The following is a 17,096-nucleotide window of genomic DNA, read 5'->3' as shown; positions in this document are numbered from 1 at the left end:
ATTCCTGTTTTTTTTCTTCTTCTCAAAGGATCAGTTGCTGTTTTGTGATGATTGTGACCGTGGATATCACATGTATTGCCTCTCCCCACCCATGACAGATCCACCTGAGGGTAAGTAGCCCTTATCACTGTATATGCCTCAGTTCTCTGTGTACTGTTCATTAACTGGCGATAACGTTAGATTCCTATTTCTCTTGTAAGGTGTATCCAGTCCACGGATTCATCCATTACTTGTGGGATATTCTCCTTCCCAACAGGAAGCTGCAAGAGGATCACCCACAGCAGAGCTGTCTATATAGCTCCTCCCCTAACTGCCACCTCCCAGTCATTCTCTTGCAGCTCTCGACAAGGGAAGCAGCTAGAGAGATGTGGTCCATTAATGTAGTTTATCTTCAATCAAAAGTTTGTTATTTTCAAATGGTACGGAGTTGTACTATTTGAGAATGGTACGGAGTTGTACTATTTTAGCCTCAGGCAGAAAGTTGAAGAAGAGTCTGCCTGTGGTCTTTGATGATCTTAGCAGGTTGTAACTAAGATCCATTGCTGTTCTCACACATAACTGAAGAGATGGGTAACTTCAGCTGGGGGAATAGCGTGCAGGGTCTCCTGCTCTGAGGTATGTGCAGTTTGAAATTTTTCTAGAGAAATGATAAGCTAGAAAATGCTGACAATACCGGATTTATTTAAGGTAAGCCTGATTACAGTGATTTAATAACGACTGGTATCATGCTTGCTGTAAAGGGTAATATTTTTATTATTTACTCACATTACTGAATAGATATAACGTTTGCTTGAGGTGTATAAACGTTTATTTCATATTGGTGATAAAACTTTTATTCTGGGGCCCAGTTTTTCCACATGGCTGACTAGATTTTGCCTAGGGATAGTTTTTTTTTAGGCCCTCTCACTGTGAGTACAGGTTGGGAGGGGCCTATTTTCCATTAGTTTTTGCAGCTTGAGACATCCAGCTTCCCTGAAGGAGTCCCCTGAACATATAGGACCTCTCTAAGGGGTTTTTGTGCCTTCCAAAGTCTTTGTATGGGCAGGTAGGGCCACAGTAGAGCTGTGGCAGTTTGTTGTGACACTTTAAAAACGTTTATCGTTTTTTTTTATCCGGTTTTGAAACTAAGGGGTTAATCATCCATTTGCAAGTGGGTGCAATGCTCTTTCAGCCTATTATACACACTGTAAAAATTTCGTAAGATTTACTGCTTTTTTCACTGTTTCAGCAGTTTCTGTGATTGTTTTTTTTCTCTTAAAGGCACAGTACCGTTTTTATTTTTTGCTTGTTCACAGTTATTAAAGTGTTTTCCAAGCTTGCTGGTCTCATTACTAGTCTGTTTAAACATGTCTGACATAGAGGAAACTCATTGTTCATTATGTTTAGAAGCCATTGTGGAACCCCCTCTTAGAATGTGTACCAAATGCACTGATTTTACTATAGATTACAAAGACCATATTCTGGCTTTAAAATATTTATCACCAGAAGAAATTGACAAGGAGGAAGTTATGCCGTCTAACTCTCCCCACGTGTCAGATCCTATAAATCCCGCTCAGGGGACGCCAAGTACATCTAGCGCGCCCATTGCGTATACCTTGCAAGACATGGCGGCAGTTATGAATCATACCCTTACACAGGTATTATCTAAACTGCCAGGATTGCAAGGAAAGCGAGACAGCTCTGGGACTAGAATAAATACAGAGCTCTCTGACGCTTTAGTAGCGATCTCTGATACACCCTCACAATATAATGAAGCTGAAGCAGGGGAGCTTCAATCTGTGGGTGATTTTTCTGATTCAGGGAAGATACTTCAATCTGATTCTGATATGTCTACATTTAAATTTAAGCTTGAACACCTCCGCGTATTGCTCAGGGAGGTTTTAGCAACTCTGGACGACTGTGACACTATTGTAGTCCCAGAGAAATTATGTAGATTGGATAAATACTATGCAGTACCTACTTACACTGATGTTTTTCCAATCCCTAAAAGGTTTTCTGAAATTATTATTAAGGAATGGGATATAGAACAGGTGTACCATTCTCTCCCCCTCCTGTTTTTAAAAAGATGTTTCCTATAGACGCCGCTACACTGGACTTATGGCAGTCAGTCCCTAAGGTGGAGGGAGCAGTTTCTACTTTAGCTAAGCGTACCACTATCCCTGTCGAGGACAGTTGTGCTTTTCTAGATCCAATGGATAAAAAATTAGAGGGTTACCTTAAGAAAATTTTTATTCAACAAGGTTTTATTCTCCAGCCTCTTGCATGCATTGCCCCAGTCACTGCTGCCGCGGCTTTCTGGTTTGAGTCCCTAGAGGAGGCGCTACAGGTTGAAACCCCGTTGGAAGATATTATTGACAAGCTTAAGCCCTTAAGCTAGCCAATTCATTTGTTTCTGATGCCGTTGTTCATTTAACCAAGCTAACGGCTAAAAATTCAGGTTTGGCTATTCAGGCGCTATGGCTTAAATCCTGGTCAGCTGACGTGACTTCAAAGTCTAAACTTCACAACATTCCCTTCAAAGGACAGATCCTATTCGGGCCTGGACTGAAGGAGATCATTTCTGACATCACTGGAGGAAAAGGTCACGCCCTTCCTCAAGACAGGTCCAACAAATTAAGGACCTAACAGTCTAGTTTTCGGCCCTTTCGAAACTTCAAGAGTGGCGCAGCTTCAACTTCCTCTAACACAAAACAAGAGGGAACTTTTGCCCAGTCTAATCCGGTCTGGAGACATAACCAGGCTTGGAACAAGGGGAAACAGGCCAAGAAGCCTGCTGCTGCCTCTAAGACAGCATTAAGGAGCAGCCCCCGATCCGGAAACGGATCTAGTAGGGGGCAGACTCTCTCTCTTCGCCCAGGCTTGGGCAAGAGATGTCCAGGATCCCTGGGCATTGGAAATGGTGTCCAAGGGTTATCTTCTGGAATTCGAAACCTCTCCCCCAAAAAGGAGATTTCATCTCTCACTTTTATCTGCAAACCAGATAAAGAGAGAAGCATTCTTACATTGTGTTCAAGACCTCCTAGTTATGGGAGTGATCCACCCAGTTCCGCAGGAGGAACAGGGACAGGGCTTTTATTCAAATCTGTTTGTTGTTCCCAAGAAAGAGGGAACATTCAGACCAATCTTAGATCTCAAGATCTTAAACAAATTTCTCAGAGCCCCATCCTTCAAGATGGAGACTATTCAAACCATCCTTCCTATGATCCAGGAGGGTCAATACAGGCACTACCAGTTTGTGGCTCTTCCCTTCGGGTTGGCCACGGCACCAAGAATCTTTACAAAGGTTCTAGGGTCCCTTCTAGCGGTCCTAAGGCCGCGGGCTATAGCAGTAGCCCCTTACTCAGACGACATTCTAATACAGGCGTCGACTTTTCAAGTTGCCAGGTCTCACATGGACATTGTTCTGGCATTTCTGAGGTCGCATGGGTGGAAAGTGAACGAAGAAAAAAGTTCTCTATCCCCTCTCACAAGAGTTTCCTTCCTAGGAACTCTGATAGATTCTGTAGAAATGAAGATTTACCTGACAGAGGCCAGGTTGTCAAAACTTCTAAATTCCTGCCGTGTTCTTTATTCTACTTCTCGCCCTTCAGTGGCTCAGTGTATGGAAGTAATCGGCTTAATGGTAGCGGCAATGGACATAGTGCCGTTTGCCCGCCTACATCTCAGACCGCTGCAACTCTGCATGCTCAGTCAGTGGAATGGGGATTACACAGATTTGTCCCCTCTACTAAATCTGGATCAAGAGACCAGGGATTCTCTTCTCTGGTGGTTATCTCGGGTCCATCTGTCCAAGGGTATGACCTTCCGCAGGCCAGATTGGACAATAGTAACGACAGATGCCAGCCTTCTAGGCTGGGGTGCAGTCTGGAACTTCCTGAAGGCTCAGGGCTTGTGGACTCAGGAGGAGACACTTCTTCTGATAAACATTCTGGAACTAAGAGCGATATTCAATGCTCTTCAGGCTTGGCCTCAGCTAGCTGTGGTCAGGTTCATCAGATTTCAGTCGGACAACATCACGACTGTAGCTTACATCAACCATCAAGGGGGAACAAGGAGTTCCCTAGCAATGTTGGATGTTTCAAAAATAATTCTATGGGCAGAGGTTCACTCTTGCCACCTATCGGCTATCCATATCCAGGAGTAGAAAACTGGGAGGCGGATTTTCTAAGTCGACAGACTTTTCATCCGGGGGAGTAGGAACTCCATCCAGAGGTGTTTGCACAGTTGATTCAACTTTGGGGCAAACCAGAACTGGATCTCATGGCGTTTCGTCAGAACGCCAAGCTTCCTTGTTACGGGTTCAGGCAGCGCTGATAGATGCTCTAGCAGCGCCTTGGTCTTTCATCCTGGCTTATGTGTTTCCACCGTTTCCTCTGCTCCCTCGTCTGATTGCCAAGATCAAGCAGGAGAGAGCTTCAGGGATTTTGATAGCTCCTGCGTGGCCACGCAGGACTTGGTACGCAGATCTGGTGGACATGTCATCCTTTCCACCTTGGACTCTGCCGCTGAGGCAGGACCTTCTACTTCAAGGTCCCTTCAAACATCCAAATCTAATTTCTCTGCGTCTGACTGCTTGGAGATTGAACGCTTGATTTTGTCAAAACGTGGTTTTTCCGAGTCGGTCATTGTTACCTTAATTCAGGCTCGAAAGCCTGTCACCAGGAAAATCTATCATAAGATATGGTGTAAATATCTTCATTGGTGTGAATCCAAGGGTTACTCATGGAGTAAAGTCAGGATTTCCAGGATATTGTCTTTTCTCCAAGAAAGATTGGAGAAGGGATTGTCAGCTAGTTCCTTAAAGGGACAGATTTCTACTCTGTCTATTCTTTTGCACAAGCGTCTGGCGGATGTTCCAGACGTTCAGGCGTTTTGTTTGGCTTTAGTTAGAATCAAGCCTGTGTTTAAACCTGTTGCTCCGCCATGGAGTTTAAATTTAGTTCTTAAAGTTCTTCAAGGGGTTCCGTTTGAACCTCTGCATTCCATAGATATCAAGCTTTTATCTTGGAAAGTTCTGTTCTTGGTAGCTATCTCTTCGGCTCAAAGAGTTTCAGGGTTATCTGCCTTGCAGTGTGATTCCCCTTACCTGATCTTCCATGCAGATAAGGTAGTTTTGCATTCCAAACCTGGGTTTCTTCCTAAGGTGGTATCCAATAAGAATATCAATCAAGAGATTGTTGTTCCGTCACTGTGTCCTAATCCGTCTTCAAAGAAGGAACGTCTATTACACAATCTTGACGTGGTTCGTGCTTTAAAGTTTTATTTACAAGCTACTAAAGATTTTCGTCAAACATCTGCATTGTTTGTTGTCTACTCTGGACAGAGGAGAGGCCAAAAGGCTTCAGCAACTTCTCTTTCTTTTTGGTTAAGAAGTATAATCCGCTTAGCTTATGAGACTGCTGGCCAGCAGCCTCCTGTAAGAATTACAGCTCATTCCACTAGAGCGGTGGCTTCCACATCCAAATTTGATACTTTTGCTTCTTCGGAGGCTATTTTTGGGAGAAAGGTCTTGCAGGCAGTGGTGCCTTCCGTTTAAGCGCCTGCCTTGTCCCTCCCTTCATCCGTGTCCTATAGCTTTGGTATTGGTATCACACAAGTAATGGATGAATCCGTGGACTGGATACACCTTACAAGAGAAAACAAAATTTATGCTTACCTGATAAATTTATTTCTCTTGTGGTGTATCCAGTCCACGGCCCGCCCTGTCATTTTAAGGCAGGTGTTTTTTAATTTTTAAACTACAGTCACCACTGCACCCTATAGTTTCTCCTTTCTCTTGCTTGTCTTCGATCGAATGACTGGGAGGTGGCAGTTAGGGGAGGAGCTATATAGACAGCTCTGCTGTGGGTGATCCTCTTGCAGCTTCCTGTTGGGAAGGAGAATATCCCACAAGTAATGGATGAATCCGTGGACTGGATACACCACAAGAGAAATACATTTATCAGGTAAGTATAAATTTTTGTTTTTTTTTCATGTATACGGACGCCTGAATATAATCTTCTCATATGTAGGGGAGATTTTCTGTTGTTGACTACAATTTAAAGGGTAATTCTGTGTCCATGTAATCCTCTTGAGTAAGAGTTTTGGTAGCCTTTAGCTGCTGGAGGTCGCAGGGAGGTTTCTCTGTCCTCTCTCTAGAAATCTATGCTAACCCCCAACCTGGCAACCAGGGTTAGGGACCTGAGTAGACAGGAAAGCAAAGAACTGTCAGAAGCCTGGATGACTACTCCACAGCAAGATCCTAGAGGATAAGTCCTTTATTTCTTTCATGTAAATGACAAGAGTTCATGAGCTAGTGATGTATGGGATATACATTCCTACCAGGAGGGGTCAAAGTTTTCCAAACCTCAAAATGCCTCTAAATACACCTCCCACATACCTCAGTTTTTTTTACAAACTTTGCCTCCCTGTGGAGGTGGTGAAGCAAGATGTGCTTGATTTCTCTTGTAAGGTGTATCCAGTCCACGGGTTCATCCATTACTTGTGGGATATTCTCCTTCCCAACAGGAAGTTGCAAAGAGGACACCCACAGCAGAGCTGTCTATATAGCTCCTCCCCTAACCCCCACCCCCAGTCATTCTCTTTGCAAGCTTTCAACAAGTGGAAGTATAAAGAGATATGTGGTGATTTAGTGTAGTTTTTCATCTTCAATCAAGAGTTTGTTATTTTAAACGGTATCAGCGTTGTACTGTTTGCTCTCAGGCAGAAATTAGAAGAAGAATTCTGCCTGGAGGATGATGATTTTAGCAGATTGTAACTAAGGTCCATTGCTTTTCTCACACATAACTGAAGAGTATGGGAAAACTTCAGCTGGGGGAACGGCTTGCAGTTTGCCTGCTTTGAGGTATGTTCAGTATAATTGTTTCTAGAGAGATAAGTTCTAGAAAATGCTGACCGAGCCTTTTTGGAAATGTGGTAAGCTAGATGCAGTTATTTAACGACTGGGATCAGCTTGCAAAGTTGGGTAATACTCATGTTATTTGTTATCTGGTGATTAGGTGTTAAAAAACGTTTGCCTTTTACATATGCAGATCGTTTTTTTTGTGAGTGTTTAAACTTGTTTTTTGGGTTGATTTTCCACATGGCTTTTTTCACAAACTCCTATGAGTGTTTCTTTAAGGCCCCTCTGACATTGAGTGTGGTTGGAGGGGCCTATTTTCGCCCCTCAGTTGCGCACTTGCTTTCATTCCAAGACATCAAGCTTCTCTAGAGGATTCCTGCTGTGTCTGTGGACCACTAAAGAGGGTTTCTTCAATTTCTGTTCGTACTTAAGGGCAGGTAGGCACCACAGCAGAGCTGTGGTGAGGTGTTTAGCGGTTTTATACCGGTGGTAGACGTTTTTTTCAATCCGGTTTGGGGGCCAAAGGTTAATTGTCCATTTGCAAGTGGGTGCAATATTACCTTGGTTTCCTATACACACTGTAAAATTTTTGTATCGTTTACTACTTTTTTTTTCACTGTTTTGCAGTTTAAGTGCTACTTTTTTCTCTTAAAGGTACAGTACCGTTTTGATGAAATTGCTGTTTTTTTGCTTTAATAAAGTGTTTTCCAAGCTTGCTTGTGTCTTTGCTAGTCTGTTTAACATGTCTGACGTAGAAGAATCTACCTGTTCAATATGTTTAGATGCCATTGTGGAACCCCCTCTTAGAATGTGTACCACTTGTACTGAACTATCTATAAGTTACAAAGACCATATTGTGGCTTTAAAAAATATATCACCAGAGTATTCTCAGACTGTAAGAAGGGAGATTATGCCGTCTAGCTCTCCCCATGGGTCAGAACCTGTTATACCCGCACAAATGACGCCAGATGCGTTTAGCGTGTCTAATTCTTTTACCTTACGAGACATGGCGGCAGTTATGAGTTCTACTCTCACAGAGGTGTTGTCTAAACTGCCAGGGTTACAAGGAAAGCGAGACAGCTCTAGGGCTAGAACAAATACAGAGCTTTCTGATACTTTAGTAGATATGTCCGTTATGCCCTCACAATGTTCCGAAGTTGGCGCAAGGGATTTGATATTTGAGGGTGATCTTTCAGATTCAGGGAAGTTATTACTTCAGCCCGACTCTGACATGTCAACATTTAAATTTAAGCTTGAACACCTCCGTTTATTGCTTAGGGAGGTCTTAACGACTCTGGATGATTGTGACCCCATTGTGGTACCAGAGAAATTGTGTAAAATTGACAAATACTTTGCAGTGCCTGTTTACACTGATGTTTTCCCAGTCCCTAAAAGGTTTTCGGAAATTATAACTAAGGAATGGGATAGACCAGGTATTCCGTTCTCTCCCCCTCCTGTGTTTAAAAAGATGTTCTCCATAGCTGACGCAATGCGGGACTCGTGGCAAACAGTCCCCAAGGTGGAGGGAGCTATTTCTGCTTTAGCAAGGCGTACAACTATTCCGATTGAGGACAGTTGTGCTTTCAAAGATCCCATGGATAAAAAATTGGAGGGTCTCCTAAAAATTTTTTTCTTACATCAAGGTTTTTTTCTCCAACCTCTCGCATGCATTGCTCCAGTTACGGCTGCAGCGGCCTTTTGGTTCGAGTCTCTAGAAGAGGCTCTACAAGTGGAGACTCCGTGGGATGAGATTTTAGACAGGATCAAAGCTCTTAAACTTGCTAATTCCTTTATTTCAGACGCCGTGTTTCAGTTAACCAAACTTGCGGCTAAAATTTAAGGTTTTGCCATCATGGCGTGTAGGGCGCTATGGCTTAAGTCCTGGTCAGCAGATGTTTCTTCAAAGTCTAAGCTTCTTAATATCCCCTTCAAAGGAAAGACCCTATTCGGGCCTGGTCTGAACGAGATCATTTCTGATATTACTGGGGGGATAAGGTCACGCCCTTCCCCAGGATAAGTCTAATAAGTTAAGGACCAGACAGACTAATTTTCGCTCCTTTCGAAACTTCAGGAGTGGCGCGGCTTCCGCTTCCCTTAGTACAAAACAAGAGGGAAATTTCGCCCAGTCCAAGCCAGTCTGGAGACCTAACCAGGCTTGGAACAAGGGGAAACAGGCTAAAAAGCCATCTACTGTATCTAAAACAGCATGAAGGAGTAGCCCCCGATCCGGGACCGGATCTAGTAGGGGGCAGACTTTCTCTCCGCCCAGGCTTGGGTAAGAGACGTTCAGGATCCTTGGGCAGTGGAGATTGTTTCCCAGGGATATCTTCTCAAATTCAAAGGTTTCTCACCAAAGGGGAGATTCCATCTCTCTCAATTATCTGCAAACCAGATAAAGAGAGAGGCGTTCTTACATTGCATCCAAGACCTACTTGTTATGGGAGTAATCCACCCAGTTCCAAGGGAGGAACAGGGGCAGGGTTTCTATTCAAATCTATTTATAGTTCCCATAAAAGAGGGAACTTTCAGACCAATCTTGGATCTCAAGATCCTAAACAAATTCCTCAGGGTCCCATCCTTCAAGATGGAGACAATCCGAACCATTCTTCCTATGATCCAGGTGGGTCAATATATGACTACCGTGGACTTAAAGGATGCTTATCTGCACATTCCGATTCACAGGAATCATCATCAGTTCCTCAGGTTCGCCTTCCTAGACAGGCATTACCAGTTTGTGGCTCTTCCCTTTGGGTTAGCCACGGCGCCAAGAATCTTTACAAAGGTTCTAGGGTCCCTACTGGCGGTCCCAAGGCCGCAGGGCATAGCAGTGGCTCCTTACCTAGACGACATCTTGATCCAGGCGTCAACGCTTCAAATCGCCAAGTCCCATACGGACATTGTTCTGGCCTTTCTGAGGTCTCACGGGTGGAAGGTGAACATAGAAAAGAGTTCTCTCTCCCCTCTCACAAGAGTTTCCTTCCTAGGGACTCTGATAGATTCGGTAGAAATGAAAATTTTTCTGACAGAGGTCAGGATATCAAAGCTGCTAACTTCCTGCCGGATTCTTCATTCCATTTCTCGGCCGTCAGTGGCTCAGTGTATGGAAGTAATCGGCCTAATGGTAGCGGCAATGGACATAGTTCCGTTTGCCCGTCTACATCTCATACCTCTGCAACTTTGCTCAATCAGTGGAATGGGGACTACACAGATTTGTCTCCTTTGCTACATCTGGATCAAGAGACCAGGGATTCTCTTCTCTGGTGGTTATCTCGGGTCCATCTGTCCAGGGGTATGAGTTTCCGCAGGCCAGAGTGGACTATAGTGACAACAGATGCCAGCCTTCTGGACTGGGGCGCGCGGTCTAGAACTCCCTGAAAGCTCAGGGTTCGTGGACTCAGGAGGAAGCCCTCCTCCCGATAAACATTCTGGAATTAAGAGCGATATTCAATGCTCTTCAGGCATGGCCTCAACTGACTGTAGCCTATATCAACTATCAGGGGGGAACAAGGAGTCCTCTGGCAATGATGGAGGTTTCCAAGATAATTCTATGGGCACGGGCTCACTCTTGCCATCTCTCCGCTATCCATATCCCAGGAGTAGAGAACTGGGAGGCGGATTTTCTAAGTCGGCAGACTTTTCACCCGGGGGATTGGGAGCTTCACCCGGAGGTATTTGCCCAACTGATTCATCTATGGGGCAGACCGGAGCTGGATCTGATGGCGTCCCGTCAGAATGCCAAGCTTCCTTGTTACGGGTCCAGGTCAAGGGATCCTCGGGCAGCACTAGTAGATGCCCTATCAGCGCCCTGGTCCTTCAGCCTGGCTTATGTGTTTCCACCGTTTCCTCTTCTCCCGCGTCTGATTGCCAGAATCAAGCAGGTGAAAGCTTTGGTGATTTTAATTGCTCCTGTGTGGCCTCGCAGGACTTGGTATGCAGATCTGGTGGACATGTCATCCTGCCCACCATGGCCTCTGCCAATGAGGCAGGACCTTCTAATCCAGGGTCCATTCAAACACTCAAATCTAACTTCTCTACGCCTGACTGCGTGGAGATTGAACACTTGATCTTATCAAAGCGTGTTTTTTCTGAGTCTGTTATTGATACCTTGATCCAGGCTAGGAAGCCTGTCACCAGGAAGATCTATCACAAGATATGGTGTAAATATCTTAATTGGTGTGATTCCAAGGGTTTCTCATGGAGTAGGGTCAAGATCCCTAGGATTCTATCTTTTCTCCAAGAAGGATTGGAAAAGGGATTGTCAACTAGTTCCTTAAAAGGACAGATATCTGCTCTGTCTATTCTCTTTCACAAGCGTCTGGCAGATGTTCCAGACGTTCGGGAGTTTTGTCAGGCTTTGGTCAGAATCAAGCCGGTATTTAAACCAGTTGCTCCGCCATGGAGTTTAAATTTATTTTGAACCTATGCATTCATTAGATATTAAACTTTTATCTTGGAAAGTTTTGTTTCTTGTTGCTATCTCTTCAGCTCGAAGAGTTTCAAAGTTATCTGCTCTGCAGTGTGATTCACCATATCTGATTTCCCATGCGGATAAGGTGGTGTTACGTACTAAGCCAGGTTTTCTTCCCAAGGTTGTTTCCAATAGAAATATTAATCAGGAAATTGTTGTTCTGTGTCCGAATCCTTCTTCTAAGAAGGAACGGTTGTTGCACAATCTGGATGTGGTTCGTGCTTTAAAGTTCTACTTACAAGCAACTAAGGATTTTCGTCAAACATCTGCCTTGTTTGTTGTCTACTCTGGAAAGAGGAGAGGTCTCAAGGCTTCGGCAACTTCTCTTTCTTTTTGGCTGAGAAGCATGATCCGGTTAGCTTATGAGACTGCTGGCAAGCAGCCTCCTGAGAGGATTACAGCTCACTCTACTAGAGCGGTAGCTTCCACATGGGCATTTAAAAATGAGGCTTCTGTTGAACAGATTTGCTAGGCGGCAACTTGGTCTTCGCTTCATACTTTTTCTAAATTCTACAAATTTGATACTTTTGCTTCCTCGGAGGCTATTTTTGGGAGAAAGGTCTTACAGGCAGTGGTGTCTTCCGTTTAAGCGCCTGCCTTGTCCCTCCCTTCATCCGTGTCCTATAGCTTTGGTATTGGTATCCCACAAGTAATGGATGAACCCGTGGACTGGATACACCTTACAAGAGAAAACAAAATTTATGCTTACCTGATAAATTTATTTCTCTTGTGGTGTATCCAGTCCACGGCCCGCCCTGTCATTTTTAAGTCAGTTGTTTTTATTTTTTAAAACGACAGTCACCACTGCACCCAATAGTTTCTCCTTTTTCTTACTTGCCTTCGGTCGAATGACTGGGGGTGGGGTTAGGGGAGGAGCTATATAGACAGCTCTGCTGTGGGTGTCCTCTTTGCAACTTCCTGTTGGGAAGGAGAATATCCCACAAGTGATGGATGAACCCGTGGACTGGATACACCACAAGAGAGAAATTTATCAGGTAAGCATAAATTTAGTTTTTCTTCTGTGAAAGGCACTTCTAAGCCTTTTGAAGCCCAATTCCTCTCAGAGTACAGTGTTTTTTAAAGGGATGTGAAGGGAGTATTGCCTGTTGATTAAGTGGTTTCACCCATGGGAAATCCTTTCAAGGGCTCTGTTATCGGTCATAGAGATTCATTCCTTGCATCCCTTTTCAGATTGACGTTATACTCCTATACCATTACCTTTGCTGATGTTTTTCAGTATTGAACACACAAGGATAACAAGGGCACTATATAGGCAAGCTCCTCACTGGTTTCAATTATTTAAGATACTGTATTGAAATTTAGTATCTATATTCTATATTTCTTTGAGGAGTGGTGCTAGCATCTAGTACTGAACTTGCAAACAAATTGGGATTAGTTCCCAGGAAAGAAATGCTATGTAGCACTCTCTGCCCAGACTGGGGTAGAGCCACTGATGCCTTTAAAATTTAACTTTTATTTCTCACTTTAAAAAATGGGTGAACACAAACAAACAAATTAAAATCTCTCTATCTCTGAATAGCAAGTGTCAATTATTTCTGGTTTTTGTCGAATTGCTCAAGTGACCGGCTTTTTTAATACTTGTGTATGTGGTTTAGTTAGACTAGTCGGTACTTTATTTTATTAATAAAACCAGATTGATCACAAACTTGTAATGGGTATTGGTTGTATTTGGTAGTCTCTTATGTTCTTCGAGACTTAAATTAGTGTAAAGTGGGTTGTGATTAAACCTGAGTGACAGCAGGGATTGTCAGATTTTATTTATATTAATACATAGAACTTGGTAATAGTTGGGTATCTTGAGATCTGTTGTACTTGGTTATGTAAAGGTACGAGTGCTCGTGTTTGGTTATCTCTTATATTCAAGGTTATTACATAAATTCTTCCCACATATGATTGGAAACCTATGATTTTTCTTCACTCCTTATAAATAAAGTGATCTCATATTTGTGTTGCGTGTGTTTTTACTGTATAGTTCTGAATACTTGATTCAATAAAGACACCAATTTGCTTGAATTTTGACGAGTAATTTTGCTCTAGGACCCACTATTCAAAATCTTTCTTTTTGTCTTGTTTATTTTTTATGCAAACCCTTTTTCATATGGATGGCGGGGTGATTATGTATATATATATATATATCTGTCTCTTTCTTTACTGGGTGCTCAGAGACTGTTTTGTTTATAGTTCCAACATCCACCTTTAGATTTTATTCAACTTATTAGTACTTGGCTTCTATGTATTGGGTATATTCCCCAGCTAACCATATAGAATGTAATTCTGCAGTGTTATTATAAGCGTACAATGTTGCAACACTTTGATTTCGGTTTCTTGCTAGGAATTGAAACACTGGTTGTCTTTATAGTGAAAGCTTGTTTTTAATTTTACTCTTATAACACACGTAATGTGTAATTCTGAAGTGTTTTTATAAGTTTACGATATTACAGCACTCTCATTTTGTTTCCTTGCTGTGGGCTCTGATATCTGTGATTATAAATATGTTCTGCCTCTGAGTTTCGGTTTTACTCAATATTCATAGCCATAGCTGATAGATGTACTTCTATGTGAGTTATTAATTATATTCAGCCTCTGAGTTTAGTTTCACTTGATACCCATTAACCTTAACTGATAATTATACTTCTATGTAAGTCATAACCAACACCCGGTATTGTGTCGTTATGTTAACTTGTGATAATTCTAACAACGGTTCCCTGACTGCCGCTCTACGCTGTTGTTTACTACAGCTGAGTGTGGCAGTGTATTGTATCTTTATGGTTTACTTGTAATGATATTTGCCATAATTCCCTGGCTACCGCTCCACGCTGTTATTCACTACAGCTTAGTAATGCAGTGTGTCACTAATGCTAAGTCAGGTTCGGTTATAAGTCTATTCGCAGCCGATGCCTTTGCTGGGTTAAGTTCCCTTGTAACACTAGTGCGGTTACTCTCGGGTTGTTTGTTTAAATAAAGTTACCCATAAGTTCTGTTTCGGTGCTTATCAAGTTTAACCCTTACACACTGGCATGCATTCACACACTGTCTATTACGCTTCCCATTACTTGTTCGTTTTTACACTATTGGAGATAGATTACATTAAAATACATATATATCGCACTTTAGTGGGACCCCATTGTCCCACACAACCCCCCTGACGCGTTTCGCCAGTTACGGCTTTATCAAAGGTGGCGGGCCGCCGATTTTCAAAGCCTTTATTTATTTTCCATTGCGGAAGTTCCGCCTCTACCCTATTTTCATTTGTTAGTCTTGGCTGTCAATCTCGTATGTACAGCCAGTTAGGATCAATGTGTCTAATGCTGACTTGCGTTTTAAGGTCGACTACTGATTTTAACTTAAGGTGGACCTCATCCTCTGCTTAATTCACAGATGTTTTGTTTATATATCGATACTCATTTTTGCTGTAAATTTGATAGATCATAGATGTGCCGTGTGTTATCCACAAAATCAATAAATACATAAGCTGCAACACCCAGGGGGTAATCTATGTACTGCAATGCACGTGCCAACTTTATTACGTAGGCATGACGACCCGCAAGATAAGAATTCGCCTAATGGAACATCTTAGAAATATTAAGAATGCCAGAAAAGATGTAGAGGATGGCAAAGCAATAACCAGTGTGGCATCACATTTTCTATCCAAACATAATTCTAGCCCCAAAGGTCTTCAATGATGGGGAATAGAACATATCAAACTAGGAGTAAGGGGAGGAGACCTGGAAACAGCTCTGCTTAAAGCTGAGAGCAAGTGGATATATCTATTAAACACAGTACATCCAAATGGAATAAATGAAAATAACAACTATTTTGTATTTCTATGATAAGTAGAAGCAACATTTCCTGTAAAGCTGAATATAGATGTACACACAAGTCAGAAATATAGAAATACATAAGAATCCAATTCATTTCCCATATAGGTGCACAGTGATGCACATACAAGTCTGGGATGCAATCCAAAAGAAAATAACTCAACACACATTCTAATAAAAGCAATTGTAAGAACCCTTGAGAACTGGGTAATAGGATAAAGGGAAGATAAAAAAATTTGGAATAACATTATTTAATATCCAGAATGCAAGAACACGGTTAATTCCTCATATCACTTTAAAAAACACAATAGCACTAAAGCACCAAGGTAACACTATAAGTTGGTGTTGGCACACAACAACTCATGAGAGCACTAAAAAATATATAATACCAGTATGGTATATAATAAGTTAAAGAGACCAAAGTCCCTTCATTATATCACTTTATAAGACACAATAGAACCTAATCACTAAGGTAACACTATAAGTTGATGACGGCACATAACAATTTGAAAAAATATACAATACCAGTAAGGTATGCAATAAGTAAAAGAGAATAATTCACACTGAGGACCGATTGATATAACTTAATAAGATTAAGTTAGATGGGAATACAAGTAATATCACAAAATAAGTGTATCATTCAGTTTTAACATGAACACAAGGTCACTAATAGGCACAGTAAAAGAGCACCCAGCAAAGATTTGGAAAGGTATTAGTTTTTTCCACACCTAGCACAAAGTAACATTCACGCTAAAGGAGATAAGTTTATTCACAACGAGCACACAGCAAATCAAAATCAAACACAAAAATTCATTTCAGAACAATCAAACACAAAAACTCATTTCAGAATAATATTTACACAGACAATTGTACAGACAGAAAAAAGTCAAAAATAATATTCGACAAATAATAATATATAAAGAAATAAAAAATAAAAATTAAAAAATAAAAAACAAAAAATAAAAAATGCAGGAAATACAATACAATTCAAGAAGAATCATGTAAACGACAGAACAGTGAAAAACAGTAAACATAGAAATACAAAGGAAAACAACTATTGTACTAATTCATACAGAAGAACAATATTATTAATATTACCCAAGTCATTTATTATAGCTGTGTCAATGTTTATCATGCTGTTAAAAATTAAAATATTTAAACCCAGGTACCAGAAATATACGAGAAAATTTACTAACAATAATACTTCCTCTTAGAAGAGTACATGACACCATAAATAACCCATACTCACGGTTAATATAATGGAAAAACAATTATATAATAGTATAACACATGGCACGTCTATGATCTACCAAATTTACAACCAAAATGAATGTTAGTGTTTATTATGTTGTTAAAATTGAAATATTTAAACCTAGGTACTGAAATATATTAGAAAATATTACCAACAATAACACTTCTTCTTAGAAGAAAACATGAAACCAATAAGGGCAAAAATAACACATATCCATGGAAAAACATACATACAATGGTATAACACACGGCACATCTATGATCTATCAAATTTACAGCAAAAATGAGTATCGATATATAAACAAAACATCTGTGAATTAAGCAGAGGATGAGGTCCACCTTAAGTTAAAATCAGTAGTCGACCTTAAAACGCAAGTCAGCATTAGACACATTGATCCTAACTGGCTGTACATACGAGATTGACAGCCAAGACTAACAAATGAAAATAGGGTAGAGGCGGAACTTCCGCAATGGAAAATAAATAAAGGCTTTGAAAATCGGCGGCCCGCCACCTTTGATAAAGCCGTAACTGGCGAAACGCGTCAGGGGGGTTGTGTGGGACAATGGGGTCCCACTAAAGTGCGATATATATGTATTTTAATGTAATCTATCTCCAATAGTGTAAAAACGAACAAGTAATGGGAAGCGTAATAGACAGTGTGTGAATGCATGCCAGTGTGTAAGGGTTAAACTTGAT

General features: G+C 41.5%; 1 protein-coding gene across 4 annotated transcripts in view; it reads left to right on the top strand.

The window, feature by feature from the left end:
• Positions 1-17,096, top strand: part of DPF2 (double PHD fingers 2) — a 442,311-nt gene that overhangs the window by 358,768 nt on the left and 66,447 nt on the right. For all 4 annotated transcript variants that reach the window (XM_053719943.1, XM_053719942.1, XM_053719941.1 and 1 more), the window contains one exon: positions 29-110. In XM_053719943.1, coding sequence (XP_053575918.1) covers positions 29-110 — 82 coding nt within the window. The remainder of the gene's footprint in view (positions 1-28; positions 111-17,096) is intronic.

Source organism: Bombina bombina, chromosome 7 (genome assembly GCF_027579735.1).
Source record: "Bombina bombina isolate aBomBom1 chromosome 7, aBomBom1.pri, whole genome shotgun sequence".
NCBI lineage: Eukaryota > Metazoa > Chordata > Amphibia > Anura > Bombinatoridae > Bombina > Bombina bombina.
The sequence above is the reverse complement of the archived record's forward strand: the minus strand, read 5'-3'. Positions and strand labels throughout refer to the sequence as shown.